The sequence below is a fragment of the Mustelus asterias genome, chromosome 22 (genome assembly GCF_964213995.1).
Source record: "Mustelus asterias chromosome 22, sMusAst1.hap1.1, whole genome shotgun sequence".
In the NCBI taxonomy this organism is placed as follows: domain Eukaryota; kingdom Metazoa; phylum Chordata; class Chondrichthyes; order Carcharhiniformes; family Triakidae; genus Mustelus; species Mustelus asterias.
Window position 1 is genome coordinate 24,478,738 of NC_135822.1, and position 26,266 is coordinate 24,505,003.

The 26,266-nt window shown below is 49.3% G+C and overlaps 1 protein-coding gene across 1 annotated transcript in view; it reads left to right on the forward strand.

Annotated features, from left to right (window-relative positions):
- The window catches only part of arhgef19 (Rho guanine nucleotide exchange factor (GEF) 19), a 123,084-nt gene that overhangs the window by 64,397 nt on the left and 32,421 nt on the right, over window positions 1-26,266 (forward strand). The window contains exons 3-5 of the mRNA XM_078238964.1: window positions 13,861-14,304; window positions 24,735-24,867; window positions 25,931-26,004. Coding sequence (XP_078095090.1) covers window positions 13,861-14,304; window positions 24,735-24,867; window positions 25,931-26,004 — 651 coding nt within the window. The remainder of the gene's footprint in view (window positions 1-13,860; window positions 14,305-24,734; window positions 24,868-25,930; window positions 26,005-26,266) is intronic.

Below are 26,266 nucleotides of genomic sequence, written 5' to 3' on the forward strand. Positions count from 1 at the left end.
GGCCTGCTGAGTACACCCAGCAACTTTGATTTTAGATGGAGGTGAGGAGACATTTCTTCACCCAGAGAGTGGTGAGCCTGAGGAATTCATTACCACAGGAGGTTGTTGATGCCAAAACATTGAATGTATTCAAGAGGCGGCTGGATATAACACTTATCATAGAAGCCCTTTAGTACAGAAGGAGGCCATTCGGCCCATTGGGTCTGCACCAACTCTCTGATAGACGATCCTCCCCAGGACCACTGCTGGTCCTATTCCATGCCCTGCTAATTCCCCTAACCTACACATCTTGGGACAGACAGTGACCCAAGCCAGGAATCGAACCCGGGTCCCTAGCACTGTGAAGCAGCAGTGCTAACCATTGTGCCACCGTGCCGCGCCCCTTGGGGTGAATGGGATCAAAGGTTAGGGGGAGAAAGCAGGATTAGGCTACTGAGTTGGATGAACATGATGGTGATGAATGGCGGAGCAGGCTCGAAGGGCTGAATGGCCTCCTCCTGCTCCTATCTCCTCGGTTACTATGTTTGATTTCAGATTTCCAACAACTGCAGGACTTTGCTTTTGAATGGATCAAGCAGCTGCACTTTGGCCATTCGTTTTCACCCTCTGCCCTCCCCCCTCAACTGCACCCCCCCCATCACCCCACCCCCCATCACCCCACCCCCCCATCACCACAGCCCCCAATCAACCCACCCCCCATCACCCCACCCCCCATCACCCCCCCATCACCCCACCCCCCATCACCCCACCCCCCATCACCACAGCCCCCAATCACCCCACCCCCCATCACCCCACCCCCCATCACCCCCATCACCTGACCCCCATCACCCCACCCCCATCACCCCACCCCCCAATCACCCCACCCCCCATCACCCCACCCCCCCATCACCCCACCCCCATCACCCCACCCCCATCACCCCACCCCCATCATCTCACCCCATCACCCCAACCTCCATCACCCCACCCCCCAACACCCCACCCCCCAACACCCCACCCCCCAACACACCACCCCCATCACCCCACCCCCATCACCCCACCCCCATCACCCCACCCCTATCACACCACCCGCCCATCACCCCACCCCCCATCACCCCACCCCCCCATTACCCCAACACCCATCACCCCACCCCCCATCACCCCACCCCCCCAACACCCCACCCCCCATCACCCCACCCCCCCATTACCCCAACACCCATCACCCCACCCCCCATCACCCCACACCCATCACACCACCCCCAATCAACCCACCCCCCTATCACCGCACCCCCCATCACCCCACCCCCATCACCCCACCCCCCATCACCCCACACCCATCACCCCACCCCCTTCACCCCACCCCCATCACCCCACCCCCATCAGCCCACCCCCATCACCCCACCCCCATCACCCCAGCCTTCATCACCCCACCACCCATCACCCCACCCTCCATCTCCCCACCCCCATCACCCCACCCCCATCACCTCACTCCCATCACCCCACCCCATCACCCCAACCTCCAACACCCCGCCCCCATCACCTCACCCCCCATCACCCCACACCCCCATCACCCCACCCCCCATCACCCCACACCCCCATCACCCCACCCCCCATCACCCACCCCACCACGCCACCCCCATCACCCCACCAGATCACCTCACCCCCATCATCCCACCCCCATCACGCCACCCCCATCACCCCACCAGATCACCCCACCCCCATCACCCCACCACCCATCACCCCGCTCCCATCACCCCAACCCCATCACCCCACCCCCCATCACCCCACTCCCATCACCCCACCCCCCAATCAACCCACCCCCCCATCACCCCACCCCCCATCACCCCACCCCCCATCACCCCACCCCCCCATCACCACACCCCCATCACCCCAACCCCCCATCACCCCACCCCCCATCACCCCACACCCATCACCCCACCCCCTTCACCCCACCCCCCCATCACCACACCCCCATCACCCCAACCCCCCATCACCCCACCCCCATCACCCCAACCCCCCATCACCACACCCCCATCACCCCATCCCCCATCACCCCACCCCCATCACCACACCCCTATCACCCCACCCCCCAATCAACCCACCCCCCCATCATCCCACCCCCCATCACCCCACCCCCATCACCCCACCCCCATCACCCCACCCCCATCACCCCACCCCACCCCCCCATCACCCCACCCCCATCACCCCACCCCCATCATCTCACCCCATCACCCCAACCTCCATCACCCCACCCCCCAACACCCCACACCCAACACCCCACCCCCCAACACCCCACCCCCCATCACCCCACCCCTATCACCCCACCCCCATCACCCCACCCCTATCACTCCACCCGCCCATCACCCCACCCCCCATCACCCCACCCCCCATCACCCCAACACCCATCACCCCACCCCCCATCACCCCACACCCATCACCCCACCCCCAATCAACCCACCCCCCCATCACCGCACCCCCATCACCCCAACAACCATCACCCCACCCCCCATCACCCCACCCCCCATCACCCCACACCCATCACCCCACCCCCTTCACCCCACCCCCATCACCCCACCCCCATCAGCCCACCCCCATCACCCCACCCCATCACCCCAACCTCCAACACCCCGCCCCCATCACCCCACCCCCCATCACCCCACACCCCCATCACCCCACCCCCCATCACCCACCCCATCACGCCACCCCCATCACCCCACCAGATCACCTCACCCCCCTCATCCCACCCCCATCACACCACCCCCATCACCCCACCAGATCACCCCACCCCCATCACCCCACCACCCATCACCCCACTCTCATCACCCCAACCCCATCACCCCACCCCCATCACCCCATTCCCATCACCCCATCCCCCATCACCCCACCTCCCATCACCCCATCCCCCATCACCCCACCCTCCCTCATCCCACCTCCCCCCACCCCCCATCACCCCACCCCCCATCACCCCACCCTCATCACCCCACCCCCCCATCACCCCGCCAAGATATTTACATCTGTAAACAAAACTTTTATTTGAAAAAAAAGTAAGAGCAAGTGCTGACCCCTATTATACCCTTCACACTCTGACCTTTCACTCAAGATGGTTCACTGGGCTTATTCCTGGGATAAAGGGGTTACTTTGTGAGGCCTGATTGAGCAGACTGGGCCTACTACACTCATTGGAGCCTGGACGCTTGTTGAAAGATATAAATTGTGAGGGGGCTTGACAAGGTAGATGCTGAGGAGGTATCTCTCCCTCTAGGGGGAGTCCAGAACCAGACGGCACAATTTCAAAATGAGTGGCCTCCCATTTAAACAGGAATTTCTCCTCTCAGAGGGTAATTAGTCTTTGAATTTTCTTCCCGAGGGATCAGTGGAGGCTGGATCACTGAATCTGTTCAAGACTGAGATAGATTTTTGATCGACATGGGAGTCAAGGATTAGGGTGGGAGGGAGCATGCAGGAAAGTGAAGTTAATTCCTGAATCAGAAGTCCAGGTGGCACGGTGGCACAGTGGTTCGCACTGCTGCCTCACGGCATCAAGGACCCGGGTTCAATTCCCGGCTTGGGTCACTGTGTGGAGTTTGCATGTTTTCCCCGTGTCTGCGTGGGTTTCCTCCGGGTGCTCTGGTTTCCTCCCACAGTCCAAAGGTGTGCGGGTTAGGTAAATTGGTCATGTTAAATTGTCCCTTAGTGTTCCAAGATATATAGGTTAGCTGGATTAGCCATGGGAAATGTGCGGGGTTACAGGGATAGGACGGGGGAGAGGACCTGGGTAGAATACCTTGTCAGAGAGTCAGTGCAGACTCAATGGGCAGAATGGCCTCTTCTGCGCTGTTGGGATTCTAGGAAATCAGATCAGCCTTGAGCTTATTGAATGGCAGAGCAGGCTTGAGGGGCTGAATGGCCTACTCCTATTCCCATTTCTTGTGTCCTTAAAGCAATATTCAATTACTGTGACTCCTTCGCTGGGAACAGAACAGATCGTGTTTTGCTTTTCTGTTCAGTCCCTTTAACCACCACCCACCCCAGCCAGTACCCAAGAGAAGGAAAATCAAAATGGTCCCCTCCCCACCCCCACCCCCCTCCCCACCCCCCCGCGCCCCCAACTGAGGAAGCTGCTGATCTCAACCATCTCTCCCAAGGGAGGGATACATCGCATGGCCACTGACACACTTTCACTGTTGGCAAATGGAGATCTCTAACCCTTCCCTCTGTGCGATACCAGAGCTCCAACTAACAGTGGCTGGATCGGTTGTTCTTTATTCTGTTGTATTGTGTAGGAGTGCTGTGATGCTTCAGACAGGAGTCCAGTAGAAAGGGTTACGGAGCACAGAGGTGTTAAACCATGGGGCAGGGTGTTACACGCTGAGGAATTTTAAGAACCTTTGGGCTTCTTCGAATGGCTCTGCGAATTTACCCAGGAAGCTCCTGTTGATTAGTTTCTCAGTTAGCTCACTAGAGTCATCATCAGGACCTTGTTTAATTTATTTATTATTGTCACAAGTTGGCTTACATTAACACTGCAATGAAGTTACTGTGAAGATCCTCTAGTCTCCGCACTCCGGCGCCTGTTCGGGTACACAGAGGGAGAATTTAGCATGACCAATGCACCTAACCAGCACGTCTTTCGGACTGTGAGAGGAAACCAGAGCACCCGGAGGAAACCCACGCAGACACGGGGAGAACATGCAGACTCTGCACAAATAGCTAACCATTGTGTCACCATGGTTTGGAGGCAGAGATCAGTTGCTGGTCACTCCATTGCCACCCCTCCTGTTTTTAAATGTGTGGAGGTCAGGCAAGGGGGGAATTGGAAATAGGAAGATAACAAAATGGAAAATCTCACCAGCTCTGGCAGCGTCTGTGGAGGGAGAAACAGAGTTTTGAGTCCATTGTGATTCTTCTTCAGAACTGAAGAGAAGGAGAAATTTTAAGTTAAGTTTATTTATTAGTGTCACAAGTAGGCTTACATTAACACTGCAATGAAGTTACTGTAAAAATCACCTGTTTGGGTCGATGCATCTAACCAGCACATCTTTCAGGCTGTGGGAGGAAACCAGAGCACCCGGAGGAAACACACGCAGACACGGGGAGAATGTGCAAACTCCACACAGACAGTGACCATCGGGCGGCACGGTAGCACAGTGGTTAGCACTGCTGCTTCATAGCTCCAGGGACCTGGGTTCGAATCCCGGCTCGGGTCGCTGTCTGTGTAGCCATTCTAAATTGCCCCTTAGTGTCCCGGGATGCATAGGTTAGAGGGGTTAGTGGGTAAAATATGTAGGGATATGGGGATAGGGCCTGGGTGGGATTGTGGTCGGTGCAGACTCGATGGGCCAAATGGCCTCTTTCTGCACTGTAGGATTCTATGATTCTATGATAAGCGGAAATCGAACCGAGTTCCTGGCGCTATGAGGCAGCAGTGCTAACTGTGCCACCGTGCCACAGTGCATTTGATTCTGTTTCGGAGGGGGTAGAGCAGGTGGAGCAAAGTAGAAAGTCAGTGTTAGGTGGAAACACAGATAGGAGGGTTGGATTTAACTGTGGGTATTCTCAATATTCACTCTCACATGAAGTATTTCCACTTGGGCAAGATACCAGCAAACGCCCTTGAAGAACCAAGCACAGACCAAAAACAGATTAATCAAAGCCTCTGCTCCCAAGGTGCTAAATTGCCCCTTAGTGTCAGAGGGATTAGCAGGGTATTTATGTGGGGTTAAGGAAAGAGGGTCTAGCTGGGATTGTGGTCAGTGCAGACTTGATGGGCCGAATAGCCTCCTTCTGCACTGTAGGATTCTGTGAAGAAACGTTACAAGGGTTAAATCCCTGGGCTGGCTTCATGGTGCAATGGTTTTACCGGAAAGCAGATTTAACCGCCTACACTGGAATAAGGAATGTGCACCTGTCTCTTCCCTGGTGAATTCCTTTGTATAGGTGACCAGGAGATTGTGTGAATGTTAATGATTGTGGGCTTGAGTGTGTCCATATTTAAAGAACTGCACATAAATGCAAATGCGTATGCGGTACATCTTCCCTCAGCTATTGGTGTGCTGAGGGTGTATATGTGAGTGAATGTGTGTAAACAATAACTAATGTTTATATAGTACCTCTAATATAATAAAATGTCCCGAGGCGCTTTGCAGGAATATTATAAACTTTGATATTGAGCTGCATAAGGGGACAATAGGTTTAAAGTTTACTTATTAGTCACAAGTAGGCTGACATTAACACTGCAATGAAGTTACTGTGAAAATCCCCTAGTCGCCACACTCCGGCACCTGTTTGGGTACACTGAGGGAGAATTTAGCATGGCCAATGCACCTAACCAGCATGTCAGTGTATCTGAACAGGCGCCGGAGTGTGGCAACTAGGGGATTTTCACAGTAACTTCATTGCAATGTTAATGTAAACCTATTTGTGACAATAATAAATAAACTTTAACACTCTAACCTTCACATCTTGGGACACTAAGAGGCAATTTAGCATGGCCAATGCACCTAACCAGCACGTCTTTCAGACTGTGGGAGGAAACTGGAGCGCCCGGAGGAAACCCACGCAGACACGGGGAGAACGTGCAAACTATGCACAGACAGTGACCCAAGCCGGGAATCAAACCTGGGTCCCTGGGCTGTGAGACAGCAATGCTAACCACTGTGCCACCGTGCCACCCCATGGCATGCTGAGGGTGTATATGTAAGTATATGTGTGTACCACAACAACTTGTGTTATATAGCATAGGGATAATAGGGCAGATGGCCACAAGTTTGGTCATGGAGAGGCGATGACCTAGTGGTATTATTGCTTGAGTATTAATCTGAAAACTCAGCTAACATTCTGGGGACCCAGGTTCAAATACCGCCACGGCAGATGGTGGAATTTGAATTCAATAAAAAATATCTGGAATTAAGAATCTACTGATGACCATGAAACCATTGTCACAAAAACCCATCTAATTCACGAATGTCCTTATGGGAAGGAAATCTGCTGTCCTTACCTTGTCTGGCCTACACGTGACTCCAGAGCCTCAACTGCCTCCAAGGGCAACCAGGGATGGGCAATAAATGCTGGCCAGCCAGCGACACCCATGTCCCACGAATGAATAAAAAAAAATAGAGGTAAGCTTTAGGGAGTGTCTTAAAGGAGGAAAGCAAGGTAGAGAGGCAGAGAAGATTAGGGAGGGAATTCCAGAGCTGAGGGCCAAGGCAGCTGATGGCACCACTGCCTATGTTGGAGTGATTAAAATCAGGAATGTTCAGGACACCAGAATTAGAGGAGTGCCGATATCTCGGAGGGGATTACGGAGACAGGGAGTGGCGAGGTCAAGGAGTGATTTGAAAACAAAGGTGAGAATTTTAAAATCAGGGCCACTCCTTGTGGAAGCCAGCGTAGGTCAGCGAGCAGCGGGGAGGGGGGGGATGGGGGGGGGGGGGGGTGGCGTCAGGGCTGAGCGGGGGTGGGGGGTCAGGGCTGAGTGGGAGGGGGGGGGTGATGGGGGTCAGGGCTGAGCAGAGGGGGGTTCAGGGCTGAGTGGGGGGGGGGGGGTTCAAGGCTGTACAGGGCTTGGTATGGGTGAGGATCTGTACAGCAAAGGTTTGGATGACCTCAGGTTTACGGAGGATAGAATGTGCGAAGGTTGCCGGGAGTGTGTTGAACAGCCAAGTCTCGAGATAACGAAGGGACAGTCAGGATTTCAGCAGATTTGAGCAGAGGCCGGGGCGAGATGGGCAATGTGACCGAGGTGGAAATAGGAGACCTGAGTGATGCTGTGGGTAGGTGATCGGAAGTGTAATCGCATTTGTAAGTGCGTAACACATGACTATGTGTTTAACCAGTGTAATTGCACACAAGAGTGTGGGATTAAGTTTTTAAAGTTTATTTATTAGTGTCACAAGTAGGCTTACATTAACACTGCAATGAAGCTACTGTGAAAATCCCCTAGTCGCCACACTCCGGCGCCTGTTCGGGTACACTGAGGGAGAACTTAGCACCGAACCAGTGTGTCTTTGGACTATGGGAGGAAACCCATGCAGACATGGGGAGAATGTGCAAACAGACAGTGACCCAAGTCGGGAATCGAACCCGGGTCCCTGGAGCCGTGAGGCAGCAGTGCTAACCACTGTGCCACCGTGCAACAGTGTGTTCTGTCTGCAAGTCTGCATGTACAGTTCATGTCTACATCCATGTACAGTGAAAGTTTATATGTGTATTTAAGGACATGCCCATAAGTACATGTTTCTGCATGTGCATGTGTGGGTGTTTACACAAACATGTGTAAGTTCAAACTAACACATGAATGCACAACTTGCACTATTGTGTTTAAGTGAAAGCATCACTCAAAGGGAAGTATGTCATGTAATCCAGTCTCAGTTTCACTTTGGTCTGCGAGCAGAACACAGCACACAGCTCCGCTGCTGATGTCTTCAAGCTTTCTACCTTTATATAGCTGTTCTCATGTGCCCAGTCTCAATAAATGAACCTACATCGTGTTTACAGAATCCCTCAGGAGTGATTGTTGTCTTTATATCATTCTAAAAACATTCTTAAACACTAGTGTATGTGCCTACCAGGATATAATGTTGTACATGAGGAAATACGTGTGCACACAGGATTATTTGTGCATGAGTTTAAGTATGCTAGTGTACATATGGAAGTGTGAGAGCCTTTATGTAAGCGTATCTTTGACTGAGTGTGCAAGTGTACATGTGAAAAAGTGTACATGTGAAAAAGTGTGTGTGCATGTTTTAGTATGCAAAGCTTGGCATGGCGGCATGGTGGCACAGTGGTTAACACTGCTGCCTCACAGCGCCAGGGACCTGAGTTCGATTCCTGGCTTGGGTCACTGTCTGTGTGGAGTCTGCACATTCTCCCAGTCTCTGCGTGGGTTTTCTCTGGTTTCCTCCCGCAGTCTGAAAGATGTGCTGGTTAGGGTGCATTGACCGTGCTAAATTCTCCCTCAGTGTACCCGAACACTGTGGCGACTCGGGGAATTTCACAGTAACTTCATTGCAGTGTGAATGTAAATCTACTTGTGACTAATAAATGAAATTACAGCTTCAAGATGGGATTGTTGATGTGTGCGTGAGGCCTGAGGTTGTGACTTTATGTGTAAGAGTGTGTTAATGAGAAGCGTGAGTTATGAAGTGGTGCACGTGATATTCAATAACTCCTAATTTTAGCTCTTGAAGATTCGTTATGTTGTTCCACCAGACGCCAGGCATGACCTTTTGATGGTTGCTATAGGAACGGAACAATTTTTGGAGGGACCCGCCCATATTTACTCACATTTTGAATATTTACTAAGATGACAATTGTTGGCAGCCTAACTGTTGCCATGGTAACAGGACAATACCCATCCAATGCTTCCTTGAGATTCCCCTGAGACTATTCTGTGCAAATGGGACTTAGCCCAAATACTTGTCAAACTATCCAGTTTCCCTCACTAACAGTCGGGTGGTTGACTATCTGTGGGCTAGTGAACCCATCTGCTTCACTAATGTCCTTTAGGGAAGGAAATCTGCCATCCTTACCCGGTCTGGCCTACATGTGACTCCAGAGCAATGTGGTTGACTCTCAACTGCCCTCCAAGGTCAACGAGGGATGGGCAATAAATGCTGGCCAGCCAGCAACACCCATGTCCCACAAATGAATTAAAAAAGAGGTTTCCATCAAAGGTGACAATGACTGATATTGATTTATCTTAAGAATCTTTAATACTATCCGGCTCCCTCACATCCCAAAGGAACTAACGTCTTTGAGGTCAATGGTGAAATCGTTCAAGATGTGGAGATGCCGGCGTTGGACTGGGGTAAGCACAGTAAGAAGTCTCACAACACCAGGTTAAAGTCCAACAGGTTTATTTGGTAGCTTTCGGAGTGCTGCTGCTTCATAGGTGAATGCCTGAAGAAGAAGCAGCGCTCCGAAAGTTCGTGCTACCAAATAAACCAGTTGGACTTTAACCTGGGGTTGTGAGGCTTCTTACTGAAACCATTCAAGCGATTTGAAGAAAGCCTCACTGAGATCTCTGTGAGGGGAACGATAACTCTCCTGATGTTCAGTTGATCATTGCATTTTTTAATAGGGATTCCAGGTGTGGAGCTGTAGTGCTATCATCAAGCTCTTCAAGCAACAAATCACCTTAAAGAATTCTCACATGTGGTGTCTTAAGAAGTGATTTTTTTTGCTGATGCTTTTTATTCCCGAGTTGGAAGTTTTGCTGAAAACTTATTCAGAAACTTATTCAATCAGGAAATAAAACGCATCAGCAATCAAATCACTTTTTAAACATGTCACAGAGGCTGAAATAAAGATTGCAACAAACACATGGGGTTAAGGTAGAAGCCGGGACTTGAGAAGCTGAGTTACAGAGAGAGATTGAATAGATTGGGACTTTATTCCCTGGAGCGTAGAAGATTGAGGGGAGGTTTGATAGAGGTGTATAAGATTTTGATGGGTATAGATAGAGTGAATGCAAGCAGGCTTTTTCCGCTGAGGCTAGGGGAGAAAAAAAACAGAGGGCATGGGTTAAGGGTGAAAGGAGAAAAGTTTAAAGGGAATATTAGGGGGGGCTTCTTCACGCAGAGAGTGGTGGGAGTGTGGAATGAGCTGCCGGATAAAGTGGTAAATGCGGTGTCACTTTTAACATTTAAGAAAAACTTGGACGGGTTCATGGATGAGAGGGGTATGGAGGGATATGGTCCAAGTGCAGGTCAGTGGGACTAGGCAAAAAATGGTTCGGCACAGACAAGAAGGGCCAAAAGGCCTGTTTCTGAGCTGTAATTTTCTATGGTTTTATGGTTCTAAATCATCAAGAACAAACTTTATTTTTAAAATTATCTAAATATTCCCATTCTAAATAAACTTGTAATTAATCATAATGGAGACTTTTTACAAATATAAAATAATCTTTTCGAGGGAGGATGGATTATTCGATAGTCGTTATTAATCAGTGTTAAAACCTCAGTTACGCCTCATTGGACAAGGTGTAATGTTTTATGGTGTTTCCAACATTGATATGAGGGCATGAAACAGGGCAAGTTCTCAGCAAATCAACTGATTGTCAGCTCTGGGTGGGTATGTCATAGAATCCCTACAGTGCAGAGGAGGCCATCCGGCCCATCGAGCCTGCACTGACCCTCTGACAGAGTACCTTACCCAGACCCCCTCCCCCACCCTATCCCTGTAACTCCACACCTTTCCTACGACTAATGCATCTAACCTACACATCGGCTGGAATTTTACCATCTCCCCCGCCGCGGGAATCGGAGCGGGCGAGGGACGGACCGTGGAAAGGTCCGTTGACCTCGGGCGGGATTTTATGGTTTCGGGACGACTGAGCCCGGAGAATCCCATCCAGTGTGTTACATTTAGACCAATGTTTCTCCAAACCTTTTTTATGGCGACCCACTTTTACCAAACGGCTGTCCCTCGCAACTCAAGTCCCGTGGGATGGGTAATGAAATATGATCTTTCCACCTTGTACTAACATTATACAGTATATTAAACATCAAGGGGATCCGTTTCAGATCCATTTTCCAATTTATCTGAACCATGTTCCAGGACAAAGGAAATTGGTGTCAGTATTTTGCAAACTCCTCTCATCAACATATACACGGGTGGCACGGTAGCACAGTGATTAGCACTGCTGCTTCACAGCTCCAGGGACCTGCGTTCGATTCCCGGCTTGGGTCACTGTCTGTGCAGAGTTTGCACATTCTCCTCGTGTCTGCGTGGGTTTCCTCCGGTGCTCCGGTTTCCTCCCACAGTCCAAAGATGTGTGGGTTAGGTGCATTGGCCATGATAAATTGCCCCTTAGTGTCCCAGGATGTGTAGGTTAGAGGGATTAGCGGGTTAAATATGTGGGGTTACAGGGATAGGGCCTGGATGGGAGTATTGTTTGTGCAAAGGGCCGAATGGCCTCCTTCTGCACTGTACGGTTTCTACATTCAAAATAAATGTCCGTAATCAGGCAATCCACTCACTCACTGTGCATCAGTCATCCACAGAAAATTTAGTGCTGTTTATTTGTGACAGATTTCTTGTTTAAGATGCACCTTTGGAAAGCAGAGCTCACCAGATCACTGTGCTGCTTTTAGGTGAAAACCTAATAGCACAGGCATAATTATCTCTACCTGTTACCATCCCATCAATAAACCTCCCTGGTAGATGGAATACTTCACATCAATAACTACGTTTTGCTGCATCCAGTGAAGTCTGTGGTTTGATCTGTTTTTATTCATTCCATGGGACATGGGCATCGCCAGCATTTATTGCCCATCCCTAGTTGCCCTTGAACTGAGTGGCTTGCTATAGACCATTTCAGAAGGGCAGTTGAGAGTCAACCACATTGCTGTGGCTCTGGAGTCACATGTAGGCCAGACCAGGTAAGGACGGCAGATTTCCTTCCCTAAAGGACATTAGTGAACCAGATGGGTTTTTCCAACAATGGTTTCATGGTCATCAGTAGATTCTTAATTCCAGATATTTTTTATTGAGTTCAAATTCCACCATCTGCCGTGGCGGGATTCGAACCCGGGTTCCCAGAACATTAGTTGAGTTTCTGGATCAATAGTCTAGCGATAATACCACCAGGCCATCGGCTCCCCATTTAGACAAGGTAAGAAGTCCCACAACACCAGGTTAAAGTCCAACAGGTTTATTTGGAATCACGAGCTTTCGGAGTGCTGCTCCTTCATCAGGTGAGTGGAGTCCAAGATGAAGGACCAGCGCTCCAAAAGCTCGTGATTCCAAGTAAACCTGTCGGACTTTAACCTGGTGTTGTGAGACTTCTTACTGTGCCCCACCCCAGTCCAATGCTGGCATCTGCATACCATTTAGATGGTGCTTTCCTTAAACGGTGTATTACAGGAATGGTGAGGGACAGAGAAAAGGAGCAAAGTTTCTCCTGTGTCAAAATGGTTGTGGCAGCATTGGCCACATGTAAAATGGCTCCAATTTAATGACTACAGTCTCGAGAGCAAGTTCTCCCATCGATCAGAATTGGGCTCACTCCAAGCCGCCCAGATCATTGTGGTTAACTTTCCTTCAGCAAAGAGTTGTTGAGTGACTCTGGAGGTTCTAGCAGATGGGCAAACTGACAGCTGAATTACTGAGGGTTCTTCAGTGTGGGACATCGGCTCGGTCGAAACAGTCGAAGGCAAGTTAAGGCAAGCGATTGAGTGAAAGTTGTGGGGGGGGAGCAGGGCAAGAGGGTGAGGGGCTACAAAGGACTATGTGGTATGGAAAAGAATGAATGGGGGTAGGAGACTGTGAGGTGACTGAACACGATGAAGAAATAGAAGAGGCGGCTGACTTGGAGCTGGAGGAACATGGGAGGAATATTCCTGGCAGGTGACTGCCCAGAGCAGGTAAAACACTGGCAGAAGTGATAGGTTCTGGTGGAGAAACAGTGAAATGTGAGCAGGCACAACCTCAGGCTAAAGGGAGGGTCCTTTAAAACTGAGATGAGGAGGAATTTCTTCAGCCAGAGAGTGGCGAATCTGTGGAACTCTTAGCCGCAGAAGGCTGTGGAAGCCAGGTCATCGAGTGTCTTTAAGACAGAGATAGATAGGTTCTTGATTAATAAGGGGATCGGGGGTTATGGGGAAAAGGCAGGAGAATGGGGATGAGAAAAAAATCAGCCATGATTGAATGGCGGAGCAGACTCAATGGGCCGAGTGGCCTAATTCTGCTCCTATGTCTTATGGTCTTATTTTCCTTCTATCGTGTCCAAGGATGTGGGCTGAAGTTGCAGATCCTCCCAGACGCGGACGTTACAACTTCCCAGATGATTGCTTCCAAATTCCTCGAGTACATTTAGCATCTGTGTTGAAGCCTACGTGTTATATTCTGTTTGCTGACCAAATCTTGTTATTTTTCCCCCAGGGAGAAAAGTGCGAGTTTACTCCACAGACTGTCCAAGTGATGAGTCCTTCAGCAGTGGGAGCCTGGACTGTGAGTCCATGTTTTCAGGGACCCTGTTCGACAGTGACTTGAAGGACAATGATTTCCTTAACAACAGCTTCTCACTGGAGGAGGACGCTGAACCTTTGGATGACTCTGCCTCCGATGAACTCCCGTCAGATTCGCTGCCTGGGCTGGAGCCAGACCCGGAGATTCCACATCACTTAGCTGCCACGGACAGTTTGAGTCAGATGCCACCATGCATCGCCAGCTGCATCGAGCAGGAGAAACGGCGCTTCTCAGCATCGGAACTGATAAACAGACTCTATGTCTCCCAGAAGAAGGTCGCTCAGGCTCTGAAACTCAGCAAATCCCTGTCGGGAAGATCCACACCTCGAGAGAAGACACCCACCTTCTCCTTCGAAGGTAAGCTTTAGTCGCGAAACGGGAAACTCAAATGGTTTTTTTCTTCTACCTTCGTGGGACATGGGCATCGCTGGCTGGGCAGCATTTATTGCCCACCCCTGGTTGCCTGAGGGCAGTTGAGAGTCAACCACATTGCTGTGGCTCTGGAGTCACATGTAGGCCAGACCAGGTAAAGACGGCAGATTTCCTTCCCTAAAAGACATTACACAGTCTTCAGAACCCTACCTTTGACCCTGTAATCCACATTTAAATTAGTCCTATCAAAATGAATCACCTCACATTTATCAGGGTTAAACTCCATTTGCCATTTTTCAGCCCAGCTTTGCATCCTATCTCTGCTCTTTGTGATTTTTATTAATGACTTAGAGGAGGGGGCTGAAGGGTGGATCAGTAAATTTGCTGATGACACCAAGATTGGTGGAGTAGTGGATGAGGTGGAGGCTGTTGTGGGCTGCAAAGAGACATAGATAGAATGCAAAGCTGGGCTGAAAAATGGCAAATGGAGTTTAACCCTGGTAAATGTGAGGTGATTCATTTTGGTAGGACTAATTTAAATGTGGATTACAGGGTCAAAGGTAGGGTTCTGAAGACTGTGGAGGAACAGAGAGATCTTGGGGTCCATATCCACAGATCTCTAAAGGTTGCCACTCAAGTGGATAGAGCTGTGAAGAAGGCCTATAGTGTGTTAGCTTTTATTAACAGGGGGTTGGAGTTTAAGAGCCGTGGGGTTATGCTGCAACTGTACAGGACCTTGGTGAGACCACATTTGGAATATTGTGTGCAGTTCTGGTCACCTCACTATAAGAAGGATGTGGAAGCTCTGGAAAGAGTGCAGAGGAGGTTTACCAGGATGTTGCCTGGTTTGGAGGGTAGGTCTTATGAGGAAAGGTTGAGGGAGCTAGGGCTGTTCTCTCTGGAGTGGAGGAGGCTGAGGGGAGACTTAATAGAGGTTTATAAAATGATGAAGGGGATAGAGAGAGTGAACGTTCAAAGACTATTTCCTCGGGTGGATGGAGCTATTACAAGGGGGAATACCTATAGGGTTCATGGTGGGAGATATCGGAAGGATATCAGAGGTAGGTTCTTTACGCAGAGAGTGGTTGGGGTGTGGAATGGACTGCCTGCAGTTATAGTGGAGTCAGACACTTTAGGAACATTTAAGCGGTTATTGGATAGGCACATGGAGCACACCAGGATGATAGGGAGTGGGATAGCTTGATCTTGGTTTCAGATAAAGCTCGGCACAACATCGTGGGCCGAAGGGCCTGTTCTGTGCTGTACTGTTCTATGTTCTATGTAGTGAATCAGATGGGTTTTCCGACAATTGACAATCATTTTATGGTCATCAATAAATTCTGAATTCCAGATTTTTAAAATTGAATTCAAATTGCACCAGCTGCCGTGGTGGGATTCGAACCCGGGTCCCCGGAACATTAACTGAGTTTCTGGATTAATAGTCTAGCGATAATACTAGCGAATAGAATAGATGGCATCCTGTCATCACTATCCAGACAAGCTCAAATCCCGTTGCTTGAATAGAGGGCGGCACGGTGGCACAGTGGTTAGCACTGCTGCCTCACAGCACCAGGGACCTGGGTTCAATTCCCAGCTTGGGTCGCTGTCCGTGCAGAGTCTGCACGTGCTCCAGTTTCCTTCCATAGTCTGAAAGATGTGCTGGTTAGGTGGATTGGCCGTGCTAAATTGATCCTGACAGGGGGTTAGCAGGCAGGCTAAATATGTGGGGTTACGGGGATAGGGCCTGGCTGGGATTGTGGTCGGTGCAGACTCGATGGGCCGAATGGTCTCCTTCTGCACTGTAGGGATTCTATGATTTAAATATCGTTACTGTCCTGAGAATGATTTTCCTTAAATATGTAAAAATAATTCTGTTTTACTCCAACCAAGTGCTTGAAAGTGGAATCAGGCTACTATATTAGATGGGAGCAGGGGGAGGGGGGGGGAGGCGAGATTAGTGGGGATACGAGCCTGAGTAAGATTAAAAAATGTGGGTCAGTGCCAACCTAATGGGTCAAATGGCCTTCCTCTGCGCTGTAGGGATTCTATGATACAAAGAACAAAGAACAGTACAGCACAGGAAACAGGCCCTTCGGCCCTCCAAGCCTGTGCCGCTCCTTGGTCCAACTAGACCAATCGTTTGTATCCCTCCATTCCCAGGCTGCTCATGTGACTATCCAGGTAAGTCTTAAACTTTGTCAGCGTGCCTGCCTCCACCACCCTACTTGGCAGCACATTCCAGGCCCCCACCACCCTCTGTGTAAAAAACATCCCTCTAATGATACATGACTTCACTCTGCTAAAGAATGATTCTAAAATCAAATCATTTTTCTTTGGTGCTATTCCTGCCCATTCGTGTTAGCAAGAAATTTCCAGCTAGTGCCACAGTTTGGTTAAGCAAGTTAACAAGAAGTACTTGTTCTTGGGCTGGTGGTCCCTCACATGAAGAGCCACTGTTAAAAACTGAGTCCAGATTCCAATCTCTATTACATTGTAAACAAACGACTGTTTGTAATAGTTACCAATCTTTCTCCTGTCCCATTCTCAATTCTTCATCGAAACCATACAGTGCAGAAGAAGGCCATTTGGCCCATCGAGTCAAAAGGTTTCAATTATAGTACATGATTAGTGAAGAAAATGCCACACCAAGTCCCACAGGAGCAATACGTTTGATCATTTTGTTTTCTCTCTGTCCATCCTACCAGCAGTAGTGGACTCGCCAACATTAAGGGCATTTAAATGGTCATCGGATAAACATATGGATGATATTGGAATAGTGTAGGTTAGACGGGCTTTAGATTGGTTTCACTGGTCGGCGCAACATCGAGGGCCGAAGGGCCTGTACTGCGCTGTAATGTTCTATGTATGAGTCTGCACCAACAACAATCCTTCCCCTGCCCTATCCCTATAATTCCACATATTTACCCTGCTAATCCTTCTAACCTACGCATCCCAGGACACTGCGGGAGAATTTAGCACGGCCAACGCACCTAACCTGCACATCTTTGGATTGTGGGAGGAAACCGGAGCACCCGGAGGAAACCCACGCAGACACGGGGAGAATGTGCAAACTCCACACAGCCAGTGCCCCAAGCCGGGAATTGAACACAGGTCCCTCATGCTGTGAGGCAGCAGCGCTAACCACTGTGCCACTGTGCTGCCCCTGCAAAGCTGCTGTAAAACTCTATGACTCTATAACTTCGTTGCTGGCTCCACTGTCCCCATTGAGATATATCTGTCATTTGGAGTCAGGATTGTCTTTTCCATCAGACTTGGTTGACCAGAGCTTCCACTCCACGTCTAACAGTGAATCCATGCCAGGGTTTTGGACCAGCTCTCTATGACTTCCACTGACTTAACACTTATACGGTTACACAACTTTTGAGCTCCCAGTCATTATGTTACAGTTTGTCCATAGACGGTAATAAAACGTTTCACCCATTAGAATTACTTTTAGAAAACCTTTTCCAGTATTTCTCACCAATCAGTTTCTTCTTATCTTTGTCTGTTCTCCAGTAGTCTACCAGTAGCACAGTGGTTAGCACTGCTGCTTCACAGCTCCAGGGACCTGGGTTCGATTCCCGGCTCGGGTCACTGTCTGTGTGGAGTTTGCACATTCTCCTCGTGTCTGCGTGGGTTTCCTCCGGGTGCTCCGGTTTCCTCCCACAGTCCAAAGATGTGTGGGTTAGGTTGATTGGCCATGCTAAAATTGCCCCTTAGTGTCCTGAGATGCGTAGGTTAGAGGGATTAGCGGGTAAATATGTAGGGATATGGGGGTAGGGCCTGGGTGGGATTGTGGTCGGTGCAGACTTGATGGGCCGAATGGCCTCTTTCTGCACTGTAGGGTTTCTATGATTTCTAGTCTCTGATCACGAAGTTTTAGATGTTCTGAAATCTTCTTGTTATAGCTCTCTGGATCTCTGTACCTTCTACTAGTTCCCTTCTTGTTATAGCTCTCTGGATCTCGGTACCTTCTACTAGTTCCCTTCTTGTTTTCTCTGTGGGACTCTGGCCCAGGCTAGGTTACTCCATTATAATGTTCCAGCTTCAAGCAGGCCTGAGAGACCCATCCTATTTCTCTTCAGGTCTCTAACTCAACTAAGTAGTTTTTTCTACTCACAGATTTCTACAAACAGATTTTAAAACAGAAGGAAGCTCTCACAGGTTCCTCAGCAATTAAAAAGAGTCTGCATTCTGAAGCTCTGAAACACAACAGAATCTCAGTTGGATATTGAAATGAAACACACACACACAGACAAACATCGTTCACTCAGCCTGACAGCTAATCACAGCTTCCTTGCAAGCGCAGGAACATTAAGTTAAACCTACCTAAAATTATACTTATTTCTAATGTTTACCCATACAAATATAAATCCCTTAAAACTAACTCTGGTTTCCTGGGATGGCACGGTGGCACAGTGGTTAGCACTGTTGCCTCGTAGCGCCAGGGACCCAGGTTCGATTCCTGGCTTGGGTCACTGTCTGTGCAGAGTCTGCACGTTCTCCCCGTGTCTGCATGGGTTTCCTCCGGGTGCTCCAGTTTCCTCCCACAGTCAGAAAGACGTGCTGGTTAGGTGCATTGGCCGTGCTAAATTCTCCCTCAGTGTACCCGAACAGGCGCCAGAGTGTGGCGACTAGGGGATTTTCACAGTAACTTCATTGCAGTGACACTAATCAATAAACTTTAAAAACTTGATGCTCTGGAGACATGACAATTGGGGGGAATTTAAATTCAATGAATAAATGATCATGGAACGACCAGATTCTTGTAAAAACCCAGTTGGTTTGCGAATACCTTCAGGGAAGGAAATTTGCCATCCATGCCCAGTGTGGTCTACTTGTGACTCCAGATCCACAGCATTCTGGTTGATTCTTAACTAAATGGTGTTACTCATTTAAATCAAATTGCTACAGAAATAGGCATTGTGGGTGAACCTAAACCACCTTGTTGTTGTTGCAATTATACAGGGCCTTGGTGAGGCCACACCTAGAGTATTGTGAGCAGTTTTGGTCTCCTTTTCTGAGGAAGGATGTTCTTGCTCTCGAGGGAGTGCAGCAAAGGTTTACCAGGCTGATTCCGGGGATGGCGGGACTGATGTATGAGGAGAGATCGACTAGGTTAGGATTGTTTTCGCTGGAGTTCAGACGAATGAGGATGGATCTCATAGAGACATATAAAATTCCAACAGGACTAGCCACGGTAGATGCAGGGAGGATGTTCCCGATGGTGGGGGAGTCCAGAACCAGGGGTCACAGTCTGAGGATTCAGTGTAGATCATTTAGGACGGAGGTGAGGAGACATTTCTTCACCCAAAGAGTGGTGAGCCTGTGGAATTCATTACCACAGGAAGTAGTTAATGCCTAAACATTGAATGTATTCAAGAGGCGGCTGGATATAGCACTTGGGGCAAATGGGATCAAAGGTTATGGGGGGAAAGCAGGATTGGGCTATTGAGTTGGATGATCGGCTATGATCGTGATGAATGGTGGAGCAGGCTCGAAGGGCCGAATGGCCTCCTCCTGCTCTTATTTTCTATGTTTCTATATTACCTGGACTGCAGCAGTTCGAGAAGACAGTCCACTACCATGTTCCCCAGGACAATTAGGCATCCTAACATCCCTAGGTCTGTCCAGCAGCGACAAGGCGCAAATCAGGAGTGTGATGGAATGGCTTCTACCTGGATGGGTGCAGCTCCAGTAACAGTCAAGAAGCTCGACACCACCCAGGACAAATCAACCTGCTTGATTGCCACCACATACTTCCCCTTCAGTATACGCTCCCTCCACCCACTGACTCACAATGGCATCAAGGTGCACCACCTACAAGATGCATTGCAGTAACTCACCAAGGCTCCTTTGATAGCACCTTCCAAACCCGTCACCACGACCCAGTGCCGGATTTAGACTTGGTGAGGCCCTAAGCTATATAAAGCTTGGAGGCCCCTTGTTAAAAAGTTACACCAAAAGGTCTCACAAAGGTGCGTCCCAAAACAGGACCTTGGGTCGCCACAAAAAAATTGAAAACACAATTATGCCTTTTAATTATTTAATAGCAAGGTATTTAAAGTGAAAAATACAAATTATTTTCAAATGAATGCATTTACTGATTACATATTTATCATTCGGCTGGCTTGATCCCTCTCATAGATTTTGGTAATTTTGGTAATTTTTTTGAGTTGCTCTTTAAGCTGGTGCTTTCTTTTTCTTTTCTGGTATCCGCTCTTAAATGTTCTCTTCGTTGTAAACCTTCTGAAATTTTGTGAGGCCCCTGCGGATTGTGAGGCCCTAATCTGTAGCTTGTTTAGCTTATGCCTAAATCCGGCACTGCCACTGCCACTCAGAAGGACAAGGGCAGCAGATACATGGGAAGACCATCACCTGCAAGTTCCTATCTTGGAAATATATCGCCATCCCTTTCACTGGGTCAAAATCCTGGAATTCCCTCCCTAACAGCACTGTGGGTGCACCTACAACACTTGCATTGCAGCGGTTCAAGAAAGCACCACTGCCATCTCAAGGACAATTACAGGTGGGCAATAAATACAGGCCGAACCAGAGAGGCTCACATTCCAAGAGTAAATTAAATCAGAGCCCTGGGGTTGTAAGTGCAGTAATAATGAATGTGCTGGGGCAGGCTAGGATAAACCCACACAAAGAGGTTTACGCTACACTTCAGATTTATAAATATGGGAATATAGTACAAAAAAAGGTAATAAAGGTTTGTAGAAGTCAATGGTAGGAACACAGGATGTGATGTCGAGCTTCCCATTATAAATCAAACATCGCATTTATGGTGGATTTAACAGGGTAACGTCAGGGGTGGGAAGCTCTGGATAGGAAGAGAGATTTGCGATACTGGGGCTATTTTCATGGGGAACAAAAAAGGCTAAGAAGGGATTGAATAGGGGCTTGAAACTGATGAAGTGTTTGAGAGGGGGAAGCGCTTGATTTGGGGAAGGGTTTCATGGGAAAGGGTTTGATGGCGGGGAAGGGTTTGATGGGGAAGGGTTTGATGGGGGAAAGGTTTGATGGGGGGAGGGTTTGATGGGGGAAGGGTCTGATGGGGGATGGGTTTGATGGGGGAAGGGTTTGAAGGGGAAAGGTTTGAGGGGGATGGGGTTGATGGAGCAAAGGGGTTGATGGTGGGATGGGTTTGATAGAGTGAAGCATTTGATGGGGGAAGGGTTTGATGAGGGAAGGGTTTGATGGGGAGAAGGGTTTGATGGGGGAAGTGTTTGATGGGAGAAGGGTTTGATGAGGGAAGGATTTGATGGGGAGAAGCGTTTGGTGGGAGAAAGGTTTGAGGGGGAAAGGGGTTGAAGGTGGGATGGGTTTGATAGAGTGAAGCATTTGATGGGGGAAGGGTTTGATGGGGGAAGGATTTGATGGGGAAAGGGTTTGATGGGGAAAGGGTTTGATGGGGGAAGGGTTTGATGGGGAAAGGGTTTGATGGGGAAAGGGTTTGATGGGGAAAGGGTTTGATGTGGAAGTGTTTGATGGGGGAAGGGTTTGATGGGGAGAAGGGTTTGATGGGGAAATGGTTTGATGGGGAAAGGGTTTGATGGGGAAGTGTTTGATGGGGGAAGGGTTTGATGGGGAAAGGGTTTGATGGGGAAAGGGTTTGATGGGGGAAAGGGTTTGATGGGGGAAGGGTTTGATGTGGGGAAGGGTTTGGTGGGGAAAGGGTTTGATGGGGAAGTGTTTGATGGGGGAAGGGTTTGATGGGGAAAGGGTTTGATGGGGAAAGGGTTTGACGGGGAAAGGGTTTGATGGGGAAAGGGTTTGATGGGGGAAAGGGTTTGGTGGGTAAAGGGTTTGATGGGGAAGTGTTTGATGGGGGAAGGGTTTGATGGGGAAAGGGCTTGATGGGGAAAGGGTTTGATGGGGAAGTGTTTGATGGGGGAAGGGTTTGATGGGGAAAGGGTTTGATGGGGAAGTGTTTGATGGGGGAAGGATTTGATGGGGGAAAGGGTTTGATGGGGGAAAGGGTTTGATGGGGAAGTGTTTGATGGGGGAAGGGTTTGATGGGGAAAGGGTTTGATGGGGAAGTGTTTGATGGGGGAAGGATTTGATGGGGGAAAGGGTTTGATGGGTGAAGGGTATGATGTGGGGAAGGGTTTGATGGGGAAGTGTTTGCTGGGGGGGGGTGGGTTTGATGGGGGGATGGGTTGATGGGAAAGGGGTTTCACGGGGGGAAGGGTTTGATGGGGGGAAGGGTTTGATGGGGGATGGGTTTGACGGGGGGAAGGGTTTGATGGAGGAAGGGTTAATGGGGGAAATGGTTTGATGGGTGAAGGGTATGATGTGGGGAAGGGTTTGATGGGGAAGCGTTTGCTGGGGGGGGTGGGTTTGATGGGGGATGGGTTTAATGGGGGGATGGGTTGATGGGGAAGGGGTTTCCCGGGGGGAAGGGTTTGACGGGGGGAAGAGTTTGATGGAGGAAGGGTTAATGGGGGAAAGGGTTTGATGGGGGGGAAGTGTTTGATGGGGGGATAGGTTGATGGGATGATGGGTCGGGTTGGGAAGTCATCGATGAGAAATTGTTCATTTAATCTGAGGAAAGGGGTGAGGGGAAATGTCTTTACACAGATGTCGGAGAGCGTGAGGAGCTTTACCACAGGGAATAACTGAAGCTGTGAACATGGCATCATTTTTAATGGAATGTATTTGGAGGAGAGGAAGAAACAGTAAAGTGAGCGGCAGTGGATATAAATTTGTACTTGTTTAGCAAAGAGATGGCTGAGATTAGATGGGGAGGCGGTGGCCTAGTGGTATTGTCACTGGACTATTAATCCAGAAACTCAGCTAATGTTCTGGGGACCTGGATTCAAATCCCACCACGGCAGATGGTGGAATTTGAACTCAATAAAAAATATCTGGAATTAAGAATCTATTGGAATTTAGAAGGCTGAGGGGGGATCTTATAGAGACCTATAAGATAATGAAGGGGCTGGATAGGGTAGAGATGGAGAGATTCTTTCCACTTAGAAAGGAAACTAGAACTAGAGGGCACAGCCTCAAAATAAAGGGGGGTCAGTTTAGGACAGAGTTGAGGAGGAACTTCTTCTCTCAGAGGGTGGTGAATCTCTGGAATTCTCTTCCCACTGAAGTGGTGGAGGCTACCTCGTTGAATATGTTTAAATCACGGATAGATGGATTCCTGATCGGTAAGGGAATTAGGGGTTATAGGGATCAGGCGGGTAAGTGGAACTGATCCACTTCAGATCAGCCATGATCTTATTGAATGGTGGGGCAGGCTCGAGGGGCTAGATGGCCTACTCCTGCTCCTATTTCTTCTTATGTTCTTACTGATGACCATGAAACCATTGTCAATTGTCAGAAAAACCCATCTGGTTCACTAATGTTCTTTAGGGAAGGAAATCTGCCGTCCTTACCCGGTCTGACCTACATGTGACTCCAGACCCACAGCAATGTGGTTGACTCTCAACTGCCCTCGGGCAAATGGGAATGGGCAATAAATGCTGGCCAACCAACGATGCCCATGTCCCATGAATGAATTTAAACAAAGATGGTGCAGTTGAGATCCCACTACACTGTGAACATCAGTGGTTCTGTCTGGGGTTGGAATCGCTTCCCGTCTTGTGTCGCTGTTTCTAGTTTACCCCATCCTGTGCTTGGACTCCACGCTGAGAAAAATACCCCAACTGGACCAGGGAAGTATCTGCAGTTCTTCCCAATGTCCTCCTTGTGTTCTGCTAAAAGGCCAGAAGCATTCACTAAATACTTTTCTTTTTTCAATGTTGGTGTGCCCCGGTGCTTATTTTCAGTTTCCATTTGAGATTTCCAGAACTTACAATGGTTTTCCTTTTGCTTCGTATCACCCTTGCTAGCTGCCGTGGAAATGCTTCACGTTCTGTCCCTCTCAGCCCTCGGGGCTTTGACTCTTCATTCCCAGCGAGGTTCCTCACCGCAGGCTTTGAGCCTTCGATTCCCCCCTGCCCCCCCAACTCCTTCAACTCGCTGTCCTCCTGAAATCTGACCTCCTTGACCAAGCTTTTGATCACCTGTTCGAAAATCTCCTTACGTGACTCGGTTATCAAATTTTGTCTGACAAGATTTGCCGTGGGGGACCTTCACTGTGTCAGATGTACGATACAAATGTGAATTGGTGTAAACTGGATTACACTCTGTGCTGTGAAGTCACAGCAGCTTGTGGAATGGCTGGGGAAACTCCCTCACACACACACACACACGGCTGCTTTCAGTGTCTCTGGAACACTGTTTGGGAGGGTGTGGCAGTGTCTGATATTGGTCGATTCGCAGTTACATTACAGTCCCTGCTTTGTATCCTGGGGAGTGTGAGGGTGTGCAATGCCATTCCCCCCCCTCCCAGTGTGGCAGGGCCCGGGGCAGGATGTCCCCGGGTATCTCACCATTCCCCTTCTTGTTCACAGATAGACGGAGCACAAAGCAGAAGAGTAAGTCTCTCATCTCGATCAATAGCAATGTGTCTCCAAAACCACAGAGAGACGGCCTGATCTTTGACAGTCCGCCCCCGAGCGTTTGGAGATCAAGCACGCTTCCAAGGTAACATCTGGCTGTAGTTTCTACACCAGCAGCTGGGACTCAGAACAGGCACCAACTCCCGGGACTGGATTCTCCACTCCCACCTGGGACTGGCACACAGAGATATCACTCTGTGATACTGGCACGCGCATCGTTTGTGATTGTCCGTTTTGTGGTTAATCACTAATTAACAGGCATACATACACACACATACATGCACACGCACTCGCACACGCACTCGCACTCCCACTCATGCACTCGCACTCCCACTCATGCACTCACACACTTGCACTCATGCACTCGCACTCACACACGCACACACACACGCACACACATGCTCACACACACGTGGACACACATACACACACACATGCTCACACAGACATGTGTACTCACATGCACACACGTGCGCACACGTGCACACAAATGGACTCATACACGCACAAACATGCACATGCATACACACACATGTGGACTCACATGGACATACGCACATATGCACACACACACATGCACACACATGCGCACGCACACACACGCGGAGTCGCATATGCACACACGCACACACACACATGCACATGTATGCACACACACATGTGAATTCACACACACGTGCATGTGCGCGCACACGTGGACTCACACACACACATGCACACACACGCGCACATGCACACACACACACATGTGGATTCACACACACGTGCATGTGCACACACACGTGGACTCATACATGCACACACACACACACGCGCACGCACACACATGCACAGACATTTACAGACACACGTCTATACACACACATATGCACACACACGATTACTCACTCACATATTCACTTAATCATGTACATAGTTGCGCACACACTCACAATAAACACATCCTCGCACTCTCTCTCATAAACACTCATGCACACTCGCTAATGCAACAACTCATTTGTCCTCCCACATTAATGTTAACAATAGACATGTTGATTATACAGATTCACAGTGTCTGAAATCCTGGACGGTAAATATTTCAAAGCAATACGCTGTGTTTTGGAGAGGGGATGATATGACCTGGATCTGTTTCTGCTTCTGTTGTTCAGGCGAGTGGGATCAGAAGGGGAACTGAATGCAAAACAGCTGAATGAGAAGAGGCACTCCAGGTTTCTGCTGGACTGTGAGTAATTCACTGCTCTCTCACCGGAATGGCCTCAGTCGTGCTGGGTAAAGATCCCATGGGCACCTCGAGGTGTTCCATGTCTCGCCCAATCCTGTTTCCTCCTCTTCAATTGTTCTATTTCAGTGCCCCTGGTGTCCATGCCATCCATTAACAAAGTCATCATGCTCCGTGTCGGACTGATGAGTTGGCAAGGTAGTCATTCAGCTGGTGCCACTCTCGCCTGAGTCTGAACTTGTAGGTTCGATACCCACTCCAGGGC